General features: G+C 39.5%; 1 protein-coding gene across 1 annotated transcript in view; it reads left to right on the top strand.

Moving 5' to 3' along the window:
• Positions 1-6,384, top strand: part of cfdp1 (craniofacial development protein 1) — a 47,578-nt gene extending 41,194 nt beyond the window's left edge. Inside the window, 2 exon segments of the mRNA NM_001017329.2 lie at positions 1,509-1,667; positions 4,817-6,384. Coding sequence (NP_001017329.1) covers positions 1,509-1,667; positions 4,817-4,907 — 250 coding nt within the window. The 3' untranslated portion in view covers positions 4,908-6,384.
• The last annotated feature ends 8,228 nt before the right edge of the window (positions 6,385-14,612 follow it).

Here is a 14,612-nt window from a genome sequence, read left to right as displayed (position 1 = left end):
AGGCAGCTATTGTAGAAAAATCTCAGATTTTTACTTATCACCCTACTGCTATATAGTGTCATGGGAAAAAGCAGCTTTTTCCATGTGAATGTTGTAGACTGTGGAAAAACGACTCCTCCCTTTGATAAAACCACATTTCTCTGTTCAGATAATATGCAATCCATTCATACCTCTGGTTGTTCCTGAAAATCAGGGGAATCACATTGTAGTTTCTTTAATTGTCTATCCTGTGGGAATAATTTGTATGCTCTTCTATATCTATATTCAATTCCTTCATTCCTTTCAATCATTTGTGTGCCATAAGGAGGTTATCCTTTACTTTCCGGCCTAGACATTTTATGGTGAATGGCACAGTGGGCATGTTGTCTACTGAAAACAGTAACATAGTAAATATGTTTAGAGATCCATACATAATTGTTTCGAGATTCATCTATCATCGCCACAAGCGCTTTGCACATCCCATCACATTTTCCACAGGTAACATAATCACTGAAGTTAAGTGTTTCAGTCCAGAGGAGCAAAATTAATTTACCTGCATCATTTTGGTGTGTCACTACAGTAGTGCCATTACTTTCACACACGCAATATTGCTGTGAGGAGTCAAAATCATTAAAGATTTTTTTTTTTCTTGTTAGGAAAGCCAAAGCCACCTAATAGATCACCTAATAAATCCATCTAATAGATCAGTGGGATGTTAGCATAGAGAAAACTTGGAGAGATGGTAGCTTTAGGACTGTGCTCTCTGGGTTTCTAAGCTACAGCCGAGTGATTATTTCTTTATAAGATGTACTTCATACACTAGCCCAATTGAACTTGTCTTATAAATGTCTAGTTCTACTTGTGTTTCCTTTTAGATAATGAGTTAAAGTAATACTGTGATGGGAAAACATGTTTGTTTCAAAATGCATCAGTTAATTGAGCTTTTCCCAGGGTGCCACAGCCATGTGACCTGTGCTCTGATTAACTTCAGTCACACTTAACTGCTGAGCTGCAAGTTGGAGTGATATCACCCCCATCCCAGCAGCAAATCAGCAGAATAATGGGAAGGTAGCAAGATAGCAGCTGTAAGTAGATATCAGAATAGCACACAATAGTAAGAAATCCAAGTCCCGCTTGCGACTCCTCCAGTTACATGGGAGAAACAACAGGTTATCTGAAAGCAGTTCTTATGTGTAGTGCTGGCTCCTTCTGAAAGTTCAGACACAATGCACTGATATGGCTGCCTTCACACCAGAATTACAGTAAAAAAAAATAAATGAAAATGTTAGTTTAAGAATACATTTTTAAATGGTAGAGTGAATTATTTGCTATGTATACAGTGTAATTTAGAAATAAAAAGTATGCTATGACTGTAATCATGACAATATTCATTCCTATAATGAAATGTATTATTTTTGTGGGCCTGCTTCTATTGTATCTATGCATTCTATCCGTGTTAGAATACATTGTTGTGTGCTTTTTAACAACACTACTTACAAACAAGTATCTTACCACTTTTGTTCATGCAGCCTAAAAAGGCCAGGTGGGATGAGCAGCATTCTGGGAAAACTTGGAAGCAAGAAGCAGAAGATCAGCACTTTGGAGAAATCAAAGCTGGACTGGGAGTCATTCAAAGAGAAAGAGGGTATTTCGGAGGAACTGGCTATCCATAACAGAGGAAAAGATGGGTAAGCGGTATAGAAACTGTTTACAGTTTACCTATAAAACAGAGAACTTCATATATTACTGCATATTTGCAGGAAAGCCCATTCTGTGCAGCCATCATGCACAATTCTAAAAAATGGTTTCCTGTTGCATATGTCTGGAATTACTGCAAGTTTACTACACATTCTGTATTTGAGTGCATGGGGACATCTTCATTTTAACTTAAACAACGAGAGATGCACAGTTTAGTGAATGAGGTGTAAGCGTAACCTTCTCAATACCCCTTTAGCTTTCACTGAATGTGGTAAACAGACAATGCAAAATTATAGCAAGGGTACCAAGAAAAGGAAACAGACTTCCACTTGCCACAGAATGTTGCAATGCAATGTTGGCTTTGTTCCTCCATTGAATACAAGGTTTTGCTAGCTGTTGCCAGGCCTTCTCTGGCTGAACACATGTACCCTTCTTGCCTGCAGGGGTAGATCTAAATGAATTGTAGGCACCACCTAATGTTATGTAACACCAATGAATGCCTCAAGCCCTTGACATTCTTTTAATTATTCATGTCAGTGAAGGCCAGAGCACACTTCTGTTTTAAAAGGGAAGTTTTACTCAAATAATGGAAAACATGAAAATGTATGTAATTACATTTTTATGTAATTTTAAGTAGCTTTCCAATATACAGTCATTAGGAAATCTCAAGTGTTTTGAATTTTTTTAAGTAAATGTAATTTTCCCTTTCCAGATGATTTTTGAAGCAGTGCAGTTATAATAGATAAATACAAAGTATGATAATACAAAGTACAGTTGCAATAAGTTAATAATCAAAGAGGATGGAGGTTCCTGCCCTGTAGAGCTTTCAATCTAAATGGGAGAGTGACTTATAGACACAAATAGGAGGATATTAGTGCTGCAGGTTACAATGGGTGACACTGCAATATAAGTGCTAGTTGCCAGATCAGATGCTGTGCGAGTGCTCCAACAGATAGTTTTGAGTTTAGTTCTGAAAAGACTGAGGGAGAATTCTCTCTGGAGGAAATCAGGGATGGCATTCCAAATGTAAGGAGCAGGAAGGCAGAAGGGTTTAAGGCGGGAAATGGCAGTAGTAGTGGGGGGTGCAACCAAGCAGTTGCTCTGTGAGGAGTAGAGGAGTCTGCCAGGAACATATGAAGACACAAGAGACGAGATGTAGTGAGGCGCATAGAAATTAAAGGCTTTGAAGGTTAAGAGGAGTTTGTAAGTTATTCTTGTTTTAATGGGAACCCATGATAAGGACTTTAGCAGCCTTAACTCTCCGACACTCCGATGGGTGTGGGAGAAGAAAGACCACTATGAGAGTGCACAGCCTCAGTGGTAGTATCATGCGAAAGCCAGGTTTCCATCTGGATTTGTTATTTTAGGAGCCGACATTAAGTTCTCAAGTAAATGGAAGGCAGGACGAAGTAAGAGTGGGGATCTGAATAAGGTTAGTAACGGCAGTTTCATTTTGCAAAAGCCAGGTTTTTGTCTGAATTTGTTAGTTAAGGAGCAGACATTAAGAAGGGCACAAGAAAACAGAAGGCAGAAGGAAATAAGAGTGGGGATCTGAATAAGGCTAAAAACAGCAGAGGAACAAAAGGCTTTGAGCATTGGGGCAAGGATGAATATAAGTAAGTATGGAGCAGGGCCCAGGGTTTGGAGAGACATGGTCTGTAGCCAGTAACAAAAGGCAAAACAGCGAGGAGAGGATTTAAAATGACTGCGCCTCCACGTATAGGGTAACTGGGGGACAAGGGAGTTGCAAGTGGTTATAGAATGTGAAGGAGCTGGGAGAAAGATACAAATAGAATATTGACAGACAATAGAAGGGTTAAAAGAAGATACTACCTTAGGGAGCACTGTGCATACAATCAGAACAAATGTAATGAACTTTGTCATAGCAGGTAGGTTGTAGTGCTATATCTTCAGAGAATGGCTGCGGAAGGTGGGTAGGTTCCTCAGAAGTACATCAGTGAATATTTAGATATTTTATGCTGTCCATTCTTTTCAATAGAACACAAATATCCAGGACTCATTCAGATCACTTGAAAACAAATCATATTGGAACGTGTCACTTGCAAATGATATATTATCCAAAGCTCAGATAAACAGCTGTGGGGTTTTATGCATTTAGTATCAGACTGACCTACCTTTTCCAGACTCCCCTGGCAGCCACAATCTTTTACATATCCATGCTCCCTCTGCCCTTAGTAATGTTGGACGTGGGTGGGTGAGGGGCTGCTATATAGAGATGAACATGCAGATTCAGGCTGGGATTGAATTAGGAGCAAGTGGGTTAGGATCCTTGTGTGCATGCATGCAGTTGGTCAGATAGCTGCAGTACTGGTGGGCCCCCAGTACACAGTCTGATACTGTAGGTAACTTGTTCCAAATGATATTAGAAAATATGTTAAACATGTTGTTCCAGGTCCCAAGGCCCAAACTATAATGGGTAACCTTAAATAAGAAAAGGTTAAATTCATGCTTGAATTTACTAAGCAGTATTATTAAAGGGAGACATACAGTGTAAAAAAGCAAGAGTTTGCTCTAAATCTAGAAGGACTGTGCTAATAAGTATTACATGCTGAGATCCTTTAATCAAAAGATTAAATCTTTACTCACCCTGCTCATCTGTTCCACTTCCTGCTGGATGTTTTCTATGGCTCTACAGGGAAGCCTGCACAACTCAGCACTTAGATTTTTTTGAATAGAAGCCAATCAGCAACTAGGCAGACCTGGCAGGGAACTATATACTATATTTTGGTTGTGCAAATGCGAAGCTGCTACCCATCTCCTGCTGTGACGTGTTTTTATCATTGCCTACAAGATCAGGGGAATTTTCAGTTATGGTATATGCCCCCTTTTAAATGAAATCTCTTCCAGATATGGGAAAATCCTTCTTTTACTAGTCAATAATAATAAACATCGGAAATGTTTGAGGGTAATTTTTCGCTTAAAACATGCTTCTAACAAAAACTTGTTTCTCCTGGCAATAAGATACCATAAAGCACTGGCACTTTGAAACCAAATGCTTACAATGGCTCAAGTAATTATTTCACAATAATTCACATTTATGGGTTTAGACTAGTAATGACTTTCAGCAACCTTCAGCCTGTTCTTCATAAAGACTTTTTATTTATTCTTCTTTCTGCAGGTATATTGAAAGAAAAGCTTTTCTGGAAAGAGTAGACTATAGACAGTTTGAACAGGAAAGAGAAATAAGATTGAAAAACATGAAGCCGTAGATTCCTTGTTTTCTCAGCAAAACCACTGTCTCATCCTTCTTCTTGATACCTGAGATGATCCCATATAAAAGACATCAATCTTCACCGGTATCTCTTCTGACTGGGAGAACTGCTTTTCTCTGAGGAACCTGTGCGACTTTCTGGATTTACATATACCTCTGTCATCATGTGACTGTCTAGAATATACAGTGTTTTGTACATGAACACATTTAATTTAAATTTAAAATACCACTTTAAAAATCTTTAAATGTTTAACTCTTCTCAGCTCTAGTTCAATGTTCATTTTATTTTGTCTACATTGACTTCATGCATCTTGATAGATTGAGGTGCAACCTTTTCAGGGAAAGGTGCACTTCTGCTGGTTGCCATGGCACCAGCTATTAACTTGCAACTTCTGTTGCTGCTTGTACATGCAGATTTCAGTCTGTTTTGAAGCCAAAATCCACCTGTATGAGCAGAATAGGTGGTTGCCATTTAAGCTGGTGGCTGGTGGTTTTAGCAGTAAAAATGTTTGATGTGCTGTTAGCTTAACGTTCTGCAGTTGAGCAGTTAAATTGTTGTACCAAAAGCAGGGTTGCAATGCAACTGACCATTACATGTATATAAGCAATCCCTCTACTTCAGTGGATAAAAGAGAACAGTTACTCTTCACAATCTTACCTTTTAGCAAGCTGCCTCTCTTCATGCTGGGTTTGTGTTGGAGTCAGTTGACTATAATGCATAATCTGAGTAAAGGCAGAACTCAAAGGCAGAGTTCTAGTCATTGACACCACTACGAGATATTTGCTGTGTGCTGACCAATAAAGCATACTGTGTTCGCAGAAAGCACTCACGACGATGAGCCTGTCGGAACGCATAGAAATGGGTACGGAATAAAGGACTACGCGCTGGGTGCATCCTGGCAACGGTCCAAATTTGTCATAAGTTTATTTAAGACATTGTTTTAAAAGAATCACATACATACATACATACAGGATGGCACACAGCTACATATCATACCTCGGATGCTCAGTAAGGAGTTTCAATAGTATAAAAATTAGTTGCTGGTCTTTTTTTTATAATATGGGGGTCACTGACCCCAGCAGGAAAAAAAAACTATTGCTCTGTGAGGCTACAGTTTTATTGTTATTGTTACTTTTTGTAACTTTCTTTTCTATTCAGGCCTTCTCCTATTTGTATACCAGTCTCTCATCCAAATGACTGGTTGTTAAGGTAACTTGGACCCTAGCAACTAAATTGCTGCTGAAACTCCAAACTGGCAAGCTCCTGAACTGAAAATGAAATAACTTAAAAATGAAGACCAATTGCAAATTGTCTCAAAATATTATTCTCTACATCATACTAAGTTAATTCAAAGGTGAACAACCCCTTTAAGTCGGTTTTGATTTGATTTTTTATTCCGGATAAGGCTTTCTGTAATTTGGTTTGCCATACCTTAAGTCTATTAAAAAAACAAATAAAGATTAATTAAACCCAATAGGACTGTTTTGCATCCATTAAGGATTAATTATACCTTAGCTGGGATCAAATGCAATGTCCTGTTTTATTATTACAGAGAAAAAGGAAATATATTTTAAAAATCTGAATTATTTGATTAAAATGGAGTCTATTACGTACGTTTTACGTAATTCGGAACTTTCTGAATAACGGGTTTCCGAATAACAGATCCCATACCAGTAATTGCATTTGGAGTTTCTGGCTTAAAGCCTTTGTTCGGGGAATGAATGTTTCATGGGAAGTACTGTGTCTGTGTTTATATTGCATACCATGTTTATTAATTCTGCCAAAGTGAAAGCACTGAATGTGGCGTATTTTGTGTGTGTGATGTTAATATAAAATTAGTTATTTTTAAACCTGATACTGCCCAGAGAAGTATCAAATAATGTTTTGCTTGCAGCAGCAACCGCATAAAGTTATGGCCTTAGGGGTGCTACTGTAACACTATTTTGGTGACCAAAATCAGGCTAGTAGTAGAGCAAGGGTTACATTGGACTCTCATGAATCAGGATGGGCCTCCGCTATATGGGAGAAACTACTGAAGGATGGTGTTGAACTATACCTCCCACCGCCACTGTGTAGTGTATTATATGATATATTAGATAGATGATGGACGCCAGGAGCTCGTGCAAACAAAGGAACTGTTAAACACTACCTTTTTGTTTAGGGAACAAAATGCTTGTATCTTTTGTTCTTCTTTCTAATAAATATTATTCTTGCCAGTTTAGGCAGTAAAATATTGGCCAGGATCTTTGATACAAAGTTAACAGATGTGACAATATCACCTGCACAGCCTATAGAACTATTGCTCTTTCTATGAAAATACATGTCCTGGTGTAGACATTATAGTTTTGCTCATTATAGGTTATTCAAAACCATTTAAGGCTGTGGGAAAATAATTATAGCTTTCTTAGGCTAGCCACACCCCAGTGATTTAATGTCATGACCAATAAATGATATATACCTTTCTAACTTGTAGCTAGCCCACCTGTGAGACAATGGCTGAAGGAAGGCTACAACTGCAAACTTCCATTGCTGTATTTTCCTGTGGGCATATAAAGCATGGTTAACTAGATATACAGTATACATATTTACATAGGGTTGAAAAAAAGACCAGAGTCCATCAAGTTCAACCCTTCCAAGTAAACCCAGCACACCAAACCTATACTGACCTATCTATACACCCACATACATAAACCATATATACCAACATTAATACTGACTGTAGATATTAGTATCACAATAGCCTTGGATACAGTGCTTGTTCAAGAACTCATCCAAGCCCCTTTTAAAGGCATTAACAGAATCTGCCATTACAACATCACTGTCCTCACTGTGAAAAACCACCTACGCTGCTTCAAATGAAAGTTCCATTCCTCTGGTGTGCTGATTGTTTTTATGGGAAAAAATAACACCCTCTCTCTGCCTGTAACCCCCTTATGTACTTGTACAGAGTAATCATGTCCCCTCGCAATTTCCAGAGAAAACAACCCCAACCTTAACAGTCTAACCTCATAGTTTAAATCTTCCATCCCTTTTTAACAGTTTAGTTGCAGTCTGCACTCTGTCACACTTAATATCCTTCTTAAGGACTGGAGCCCAAAACTGCACTGCATACTCAAGGATGAGGCCTTACCAGGGACCTATAAACCTTTACATGTTCAAGTCTCTTTTTAATTTTGTCCTGAGTGACACTTGCATCAATAGTTATATTACTAGAACTGGATCTATTTAAAGGGGGGAGCTTTGATTAGCTGGTTCCTCAGTTGTATAAACATATGAAAAAAGAGTTCAACATTTCTGCTTTTTCCCTGTTTTCATTAACGAACTGACCCCCCCCCCCCCGTGATAAGGGGCCCACCCTTTCTTGCATAATTTTGTTACTATTTAAATATTTAACGTATTCACCTCTTTTTTAACGTATTCCACCTCTAGCTTGCCCGACAGCTTTTTTGCATTTGCTTCCTTGTACCTGATTAAAGTTTCTGTTGTCCCAGATAACAGCTTGCTAAGCAATGTTTTAAAATTCCATTTCCCTGTGAAAAGTCTTGCCCAGTTGACACATTGCAGAGATGCCCTTATACTGGCAAAGCCTGCACATCTAAAATGTAGTGTTTTAGTGACTTAAAAAGCTGTCTCTGCAGCGTTATCTCAAAGGAGACCATGTACTTTTAGTCGAGCACCACATCACTAATAGGGAAGAACTGTGCTTCCACATTAGTACACCATCTTTGTTTGCTGCTGAGGCAATGCACATGCTTGGTCAGCTGTAGTTAGGAGCAGAAAATAAACACAACAGAAAGTGAAATTAGGAGTGAGGGGGGCCCCATGTGAGGGAAAGCATATTTATATGGCAGGAATTAATTACAACAACAGCACCTGTCCTGCAAGTTTTATTTATATTCTTAAATATATATTAATCATTACAACAGATATTGGAACCACTAGCAAATGCCCTCTCTGCACATCCGGGATTAAGTAGCAAAGCAGCATATGTATTTTCAATAAGAATATTTTTTATTTGTTTAAATAAATATGCCAAAATTTATTAGAAATCTGTATCTAGCATCAAATATGGCCATCAAACAGTCACTGATAGGATTTTATAAATAGCAGTTTACAAACGTTAATACATGAATGTTAAAAAAAGAGGCCAACACATTTCTCCACTGAGCCAGAAATTTCTGGCATGTACTGGACCCCCATGTCAGTATGTGGCACAAAAACTGGTATAACATACTCTGCTAAACACTTTGTTCTGTGACTTAGAGTGTGATTTGTTTTCTAAATAAGGCTTTCTACTGAAATATTTAGCAATGCTTTTTAGATAAAGCAAAGATTTCTATAAATGGTTTCACACTGGGTAGCTATTTAGAGTTACAGACAACATACTCAGGCAGGGTAAATGGGACAACCCACAATACAGGGAATAATCTGAAGGAAATGACGAAAAATCTCCGAACATCCTTCTGAGAGCCTGACAAATCGCAGCACCGATGACCCACAAATTACCTCCAATAATCCATGAAGATGATAACCTACAAGGCAGGTATATGCTGGGAATCACACTACCCTGCAACACCTAAGATGAAGACCATGATACTCTTAGTGACTAAGCTTCAAAGACCTTATAGCCAAAGGCAATATAACAATACAGGGATAAAACTGTAAGGGAAGCAGATTTCACTACTGCTGGTGGTTCAGGAGACCTATGACATATATAAGGAGGCAAGAGTCTTACCAAATACTTCCATCTTTTGAATTCTAAACATACTTTAATAACCTGACAGAAACAATTGCCAGGGGTGCTTACAAATAGGTCAGGCCAAACAATAACATCTCCAATGTCAAAAAGATTTGCTGGTTGAGAGGTATAACCTGAAAACTGTAGTCTGAGAAATAGATACAGATACAAATAACAAATACTATGATACTGGGCGTATCAGTGAAAACAATTCAAATGAAACTCTGCCCTCTCCAGCAAAGAAATGCCTCTAACAAACCTAAAACCTTACACAGCAGGTCTCCAGAATTCAAACATACAACATAATACTTAGTAATATGTGCCCATAGATAATTCAATACAAAGGGCACATATAAATGTAGGGCTATCCCAGCCACAAATGGACAGAACCATGTCTTTAGTTCCTCATTCTTTCTGTCGTAGTTGAACCTGCAACACTTTCAGTCAAGTTATCAGTGAGAGAGCACACAAAACATCAAAATATGGTGCCTCGACAAAGATGTAAAGAAAAATATTTACAACATTTATATACCCATATAAATACATATCCGTGCATATACTGTACATATGTATATATACACACACCCCTATATGCTAGTTTGTTGAGATTCTCTGAGAGAATACTACTGTTTTAATATTCGGTCTGAAGGTATAGACTTCCTTAGGGTAAGCCTAAGCATACCTTTTATATTCTACAGATGACTATAGACATCCTAATGATATTAGTGCTAAACATCATGTTTTATATCATGGCAGATTATAATGTAAGCCTCTGTCAGGGCCCTGAAATACTGCTTTCTGACAGATTAGAATATATGCCTCTGTCAGGGCCCTGAGATACTGCTTTCCATCATTAGTCTCAGAAACCCATTGCTTTGCCATCTACTCATGCACAGAGAATTACAAACACGAGGCTGCTGATAAAGCATACCTACCACAGGGAGGACCCTGCCATGTAAAATACATACATCTCTTTGCTTCATTGATTAAAAATACTTTCTCTAGTAGCATTGCATTTGACTGAAATGTGTAATAAGATATTCAGATGTAGCTGAATTACACATGGATTCAACCAAGCTCCAGAATCCCACCAATATATAATAATAGATTTGATAAGTTGCTGTTTGGATCAAGCATATATTAGTATAGCAGCCACACAGCCCAGTGTGTGACACACAGGTACCATAGGGCAGGCAGAGTATGGCACACACAGGTAGCATAAGGCAGGCAGAGTATGGCACACACCCAGGCAGCATAGGGCATGCAGTGTATGGCACACAAAGGCAGCATAGGGCAGGCAGAGTATGGCACACACAGGCAGCATAGGGCAGGCAGAGTATGGCACACACAGGTAACATAGGTCAGGCAGAGTATGGCACACACAGGCAGCATAGGGTAGGCAGAGTAGAGCACACACAGGCAGCATAGGGCAGGCAGAATATGGCATACACAGGCAGGGTGGGGCAGGCAGATTATGGCACACACAGGCAGTACTCTGCCTGCTCTATGCTGCCTGTGTGTGTCATACTCTGTCTGCCCTATGCTGCCTGTGTGTGCCATTGGCTGTTGGTGGCTTCATCCACTTTTTCAAACCTAAAAATGCAGTCCCCTAGTGACAAACTGTGAAGATTTTGGGGACCCTGGTGTTAATACTGTGAGAATGGCAGCAGGTTGAATTTCCCCATTGAAAATAGGTAAAATCTGATTGGCTGATGGTGGCTCCGCCCACTTTTTCTAACCCTGAACTGCAGTTACCTGGTAACTAACTCTGCAAAGTTTGGGGACCTTAGTATTAATATTTAAAGAATGGCAGCAGTTTAAGTTTAAACCAATGAAAGTCTATAGGTGCCCCCTTTTTTCTCGACTTGGAAGTTTGTGGACCCTGACATTAAAAATGTGAGAATGGCAGCAGTTAAAATTTCCCTACTTAAAAGAAATGTGATTTGCCCGCCCACTTTGTCACCTAGTGACTGACCGTGCAAAGTTTGGGAACCCTGGCATCAAACCAATAAAATATGAAATATGATTGACGTTGGTGGCTCCATCCACTTTTTCAAACCTCTTTTTCATACCTAAGGCATAGAGGTGGGGCAGACAATTACTTAAACTTTCCATTCAGCACTCACATTCCCCCTACCTTCTCACTATCTAATTGTGTAGCCAGTGCATGGGCAAGGGCATCAGGTCCCCATTCTGGCACATACACAAGATTTGGGGGTGATACAAAACTTGCCTTAATAACAGTGCCCACAATATGGCAGCTGTCTGCTGTTTGTGCTTGTATATTCCCAAGACTGACGGAAACAAGACTGATATCATTTATACAGTATGTGAAGTTAATTTTGCTTAACAAACACAATAGAAAAGAAATTGGAATTATTTCTTAGGGTGACAGGTCCCCTTTAAGCCACCTGAAAAAGGGGTCACATACATCACTGCCACTGGACGCCTTTTGGGAAGGCTGGGAGGGCACATGGACAGGGGAACAAGCAATTGCCACCAAATGCTCTGACAGCAATACAGGTAACTCAAACAGGCAGACATGAGATTCTTTCTGCTTAACATATGATGTTAAGTAGGTGGTGAAGCTTTAATATGAAGAAAAAAGCTAAAGGACAGCACCAAACTGTGCAACTTAGAAAAATCTTTTATTGGTGATTAGCATAACAATATATTTTTGAACAAAACTTTTTTTTATAGTTTTTTTTTTTTAAATAGTTTTTTAATAGTTAATCACATTTTACCACTGTGGCATATATTTTATTGCAATAGTGTTTTTACAAGAACATTAGGAGATATTATAGACTTCTTTACCTGCAGCGAGCGTTTCCTCCTTCCTGCTCCGTTCTGCTGCACATTCCCCAGACAATCGCATGCGCAGTAGAGTGAAAAGCGAACTTTATAGTTTAAGTTCGGCTTTTTCACTCTACTGCGCATGCACGCGTGAGCGAAGCCAGAAGAAGTAAGCGCTGCAGCTACCCCGGGCTGGTGCTGTTCTCTCCTAACAGGGTCACCAGTCCGGGGTAAAAGGTAGGCGATTTAAGTCACTTGGGGGTGCCTAACATTTTGGCACATCTGGTCCCCATTGCTCCATATGAGCAAAATCACATTGCTTCTGGGCGGCCTACATTTCTGCCGCCCTTAGGCCCCGGCCTTTGTGGCCTCGCCACAAATCCAGGCCTGGTCAACAAGGCCTGAATGTAGTGTCTCATAGCAATCTATCAGCAGATAACATTTACTGGTTATCTTATAAGTTGCTTTGCATCTTTGTTTATCTGCATCTTTATTTAGAAAGGTGCACATTACCTTTGCATTTTCTAGTGCAAAACACTGTCTTGCAATTTATTCTAACAGAATGTGCTATGTTCTTGAGCAATAGTGAATATATATGCTTATATGCATAGAAATATTGAACTCATATATTACTATTTACTAGAACATGCATAACAAACCAACACTTCATAAAAAGCACTTGCATTTCCTTATTTTGTACTCTGTATGAATTGCATCACAAGATTAATATGGTAGCTGAATAAAAAAGTGTCAGACTAGGAAGTTTCTTCTCTGAAATGTGCTGCTGAGATATGTTATGGAGTTATGTTATGTTTGTCCCTTGTGTCTCCGTATGTTCCCGGCCGTTTCCTTCGTTCCTCGCAGAGCAATCGTTTGGGTTGCGCCCCCCACTACTACTGCTGTTTCCCGCCTTAAACCTTTCTGCCTTGCTGCCCCTTACATTTAGAATGCCCTCCCTGATTTCCTCCAAAAAGAATCCTCCCCCAGTCTTTTTAAAACTAAACTTAAAGGAAAAAGAAAGGTAAAGTCACTTGGGGGTGCCAAAATGTTAGGCACCCCCAAGTGACTTTAACCGCCTACCTTTTACCCCGGGCTGGTGCCGCTGTCAGGAGAAAATAGCACCAGCCCGGGGTAGCTGCCGGCGCTTCCTACTTCCGGCTTCGCTGCGCGCGCATGCGCAGTAGAGTGAAAAGCCGAACTTAAACATTTAAGTCGACTTTTTCGCTCTACTGTGCATGCCCGGCCACCGGCAGTTTAGGAAGTGGAAGGCGGAAGGAAGGTGCCCCGGGCTGGTGCTATTTTCTCCTAACAGGGGCACCAGCCCGGGGTACAAGGTAAGCGGTTAAAGTCACTTGGGGGTGCTTAACATTTTGGCACCCCCAAGTGACTTTGCCTTTCCTTCCCCTTTAAAGACAACCTTTTTGAGCACTCACCCAGCACCTGATCTGGGAATCAGCACTTATATTGTAATGTCACCCACTGTGACCTACAGCACTTATACTGCATTTTCCTATTTGTGTCTGTAAGTTACCCTCCCACATAGATTGTAAGCTCTACGGGGCAGGGACCTCCATCCTCTTGTGTCTTTGACTCTTAACTTATTGCAACTGTATTTATCTTGTATCTATCTGTATTTATTGTTGTACTTTGCATTTATCTGTTATTATCTTAATAATCCCGTTTGTATTAATGTATTCTACTGTACAGCGCTGCGTACATAAGTAGCGCTTTATAAATAAAGATATACATACATACATACATACATACATGCTGGAGTCAGGAAGGAATTTTTTCCCCTCTGCGGCTTCAGATAGGGTTTTTTGCCTTCCTCTGGATCAACTATAAGTTAGGCAGATATATATAGGCATTATGGTTGAACGTGATGGACGTATGTCTTTTTTCAACCCAACTTACTATGTTACTATGTTATACTTCACTGCACTGATTTCATTGGAAACATATTCAAGTCACAGCTGTACTCATTGAAATGTTCTCCTCGGTGATTTGGCATTAAGCCTAAAGCACTTCTGGGAATTAATTGTCAATTAACCTCATCAACTTTCTGGAGAAAACTAAAAGGAAATGTCCTTACAGCTCTAGAGTCCTTGGGAAGTGCTTGGCCAAAAAGAAATAGCTTAATATCTGTAGAAGGCAATATGATAATAGCTGGT

The sequence above is a fragment of the Xenopus tropicalis genome, chromosome 4 (genome assembly GCF_000004195.4).
Source record: "Xenopus tropicalis strain Nigerian chromosome 4, UCB_Xtro_10.0, whole genome shotgun sequence".
In the NCBI taxonomy this organism is placed as follows: domain Eukaryota; kingdom Metazoa; phylum Chordata; class Amphibia; order Anura; family Pipidae; genus Xenopus; species Xenopus tropicalis.
The sequence above is the reverse complement of the archived record's forward strand: the minus strand, read 5'-3'. Positions and strand labels throughout refer to the sequence as shown.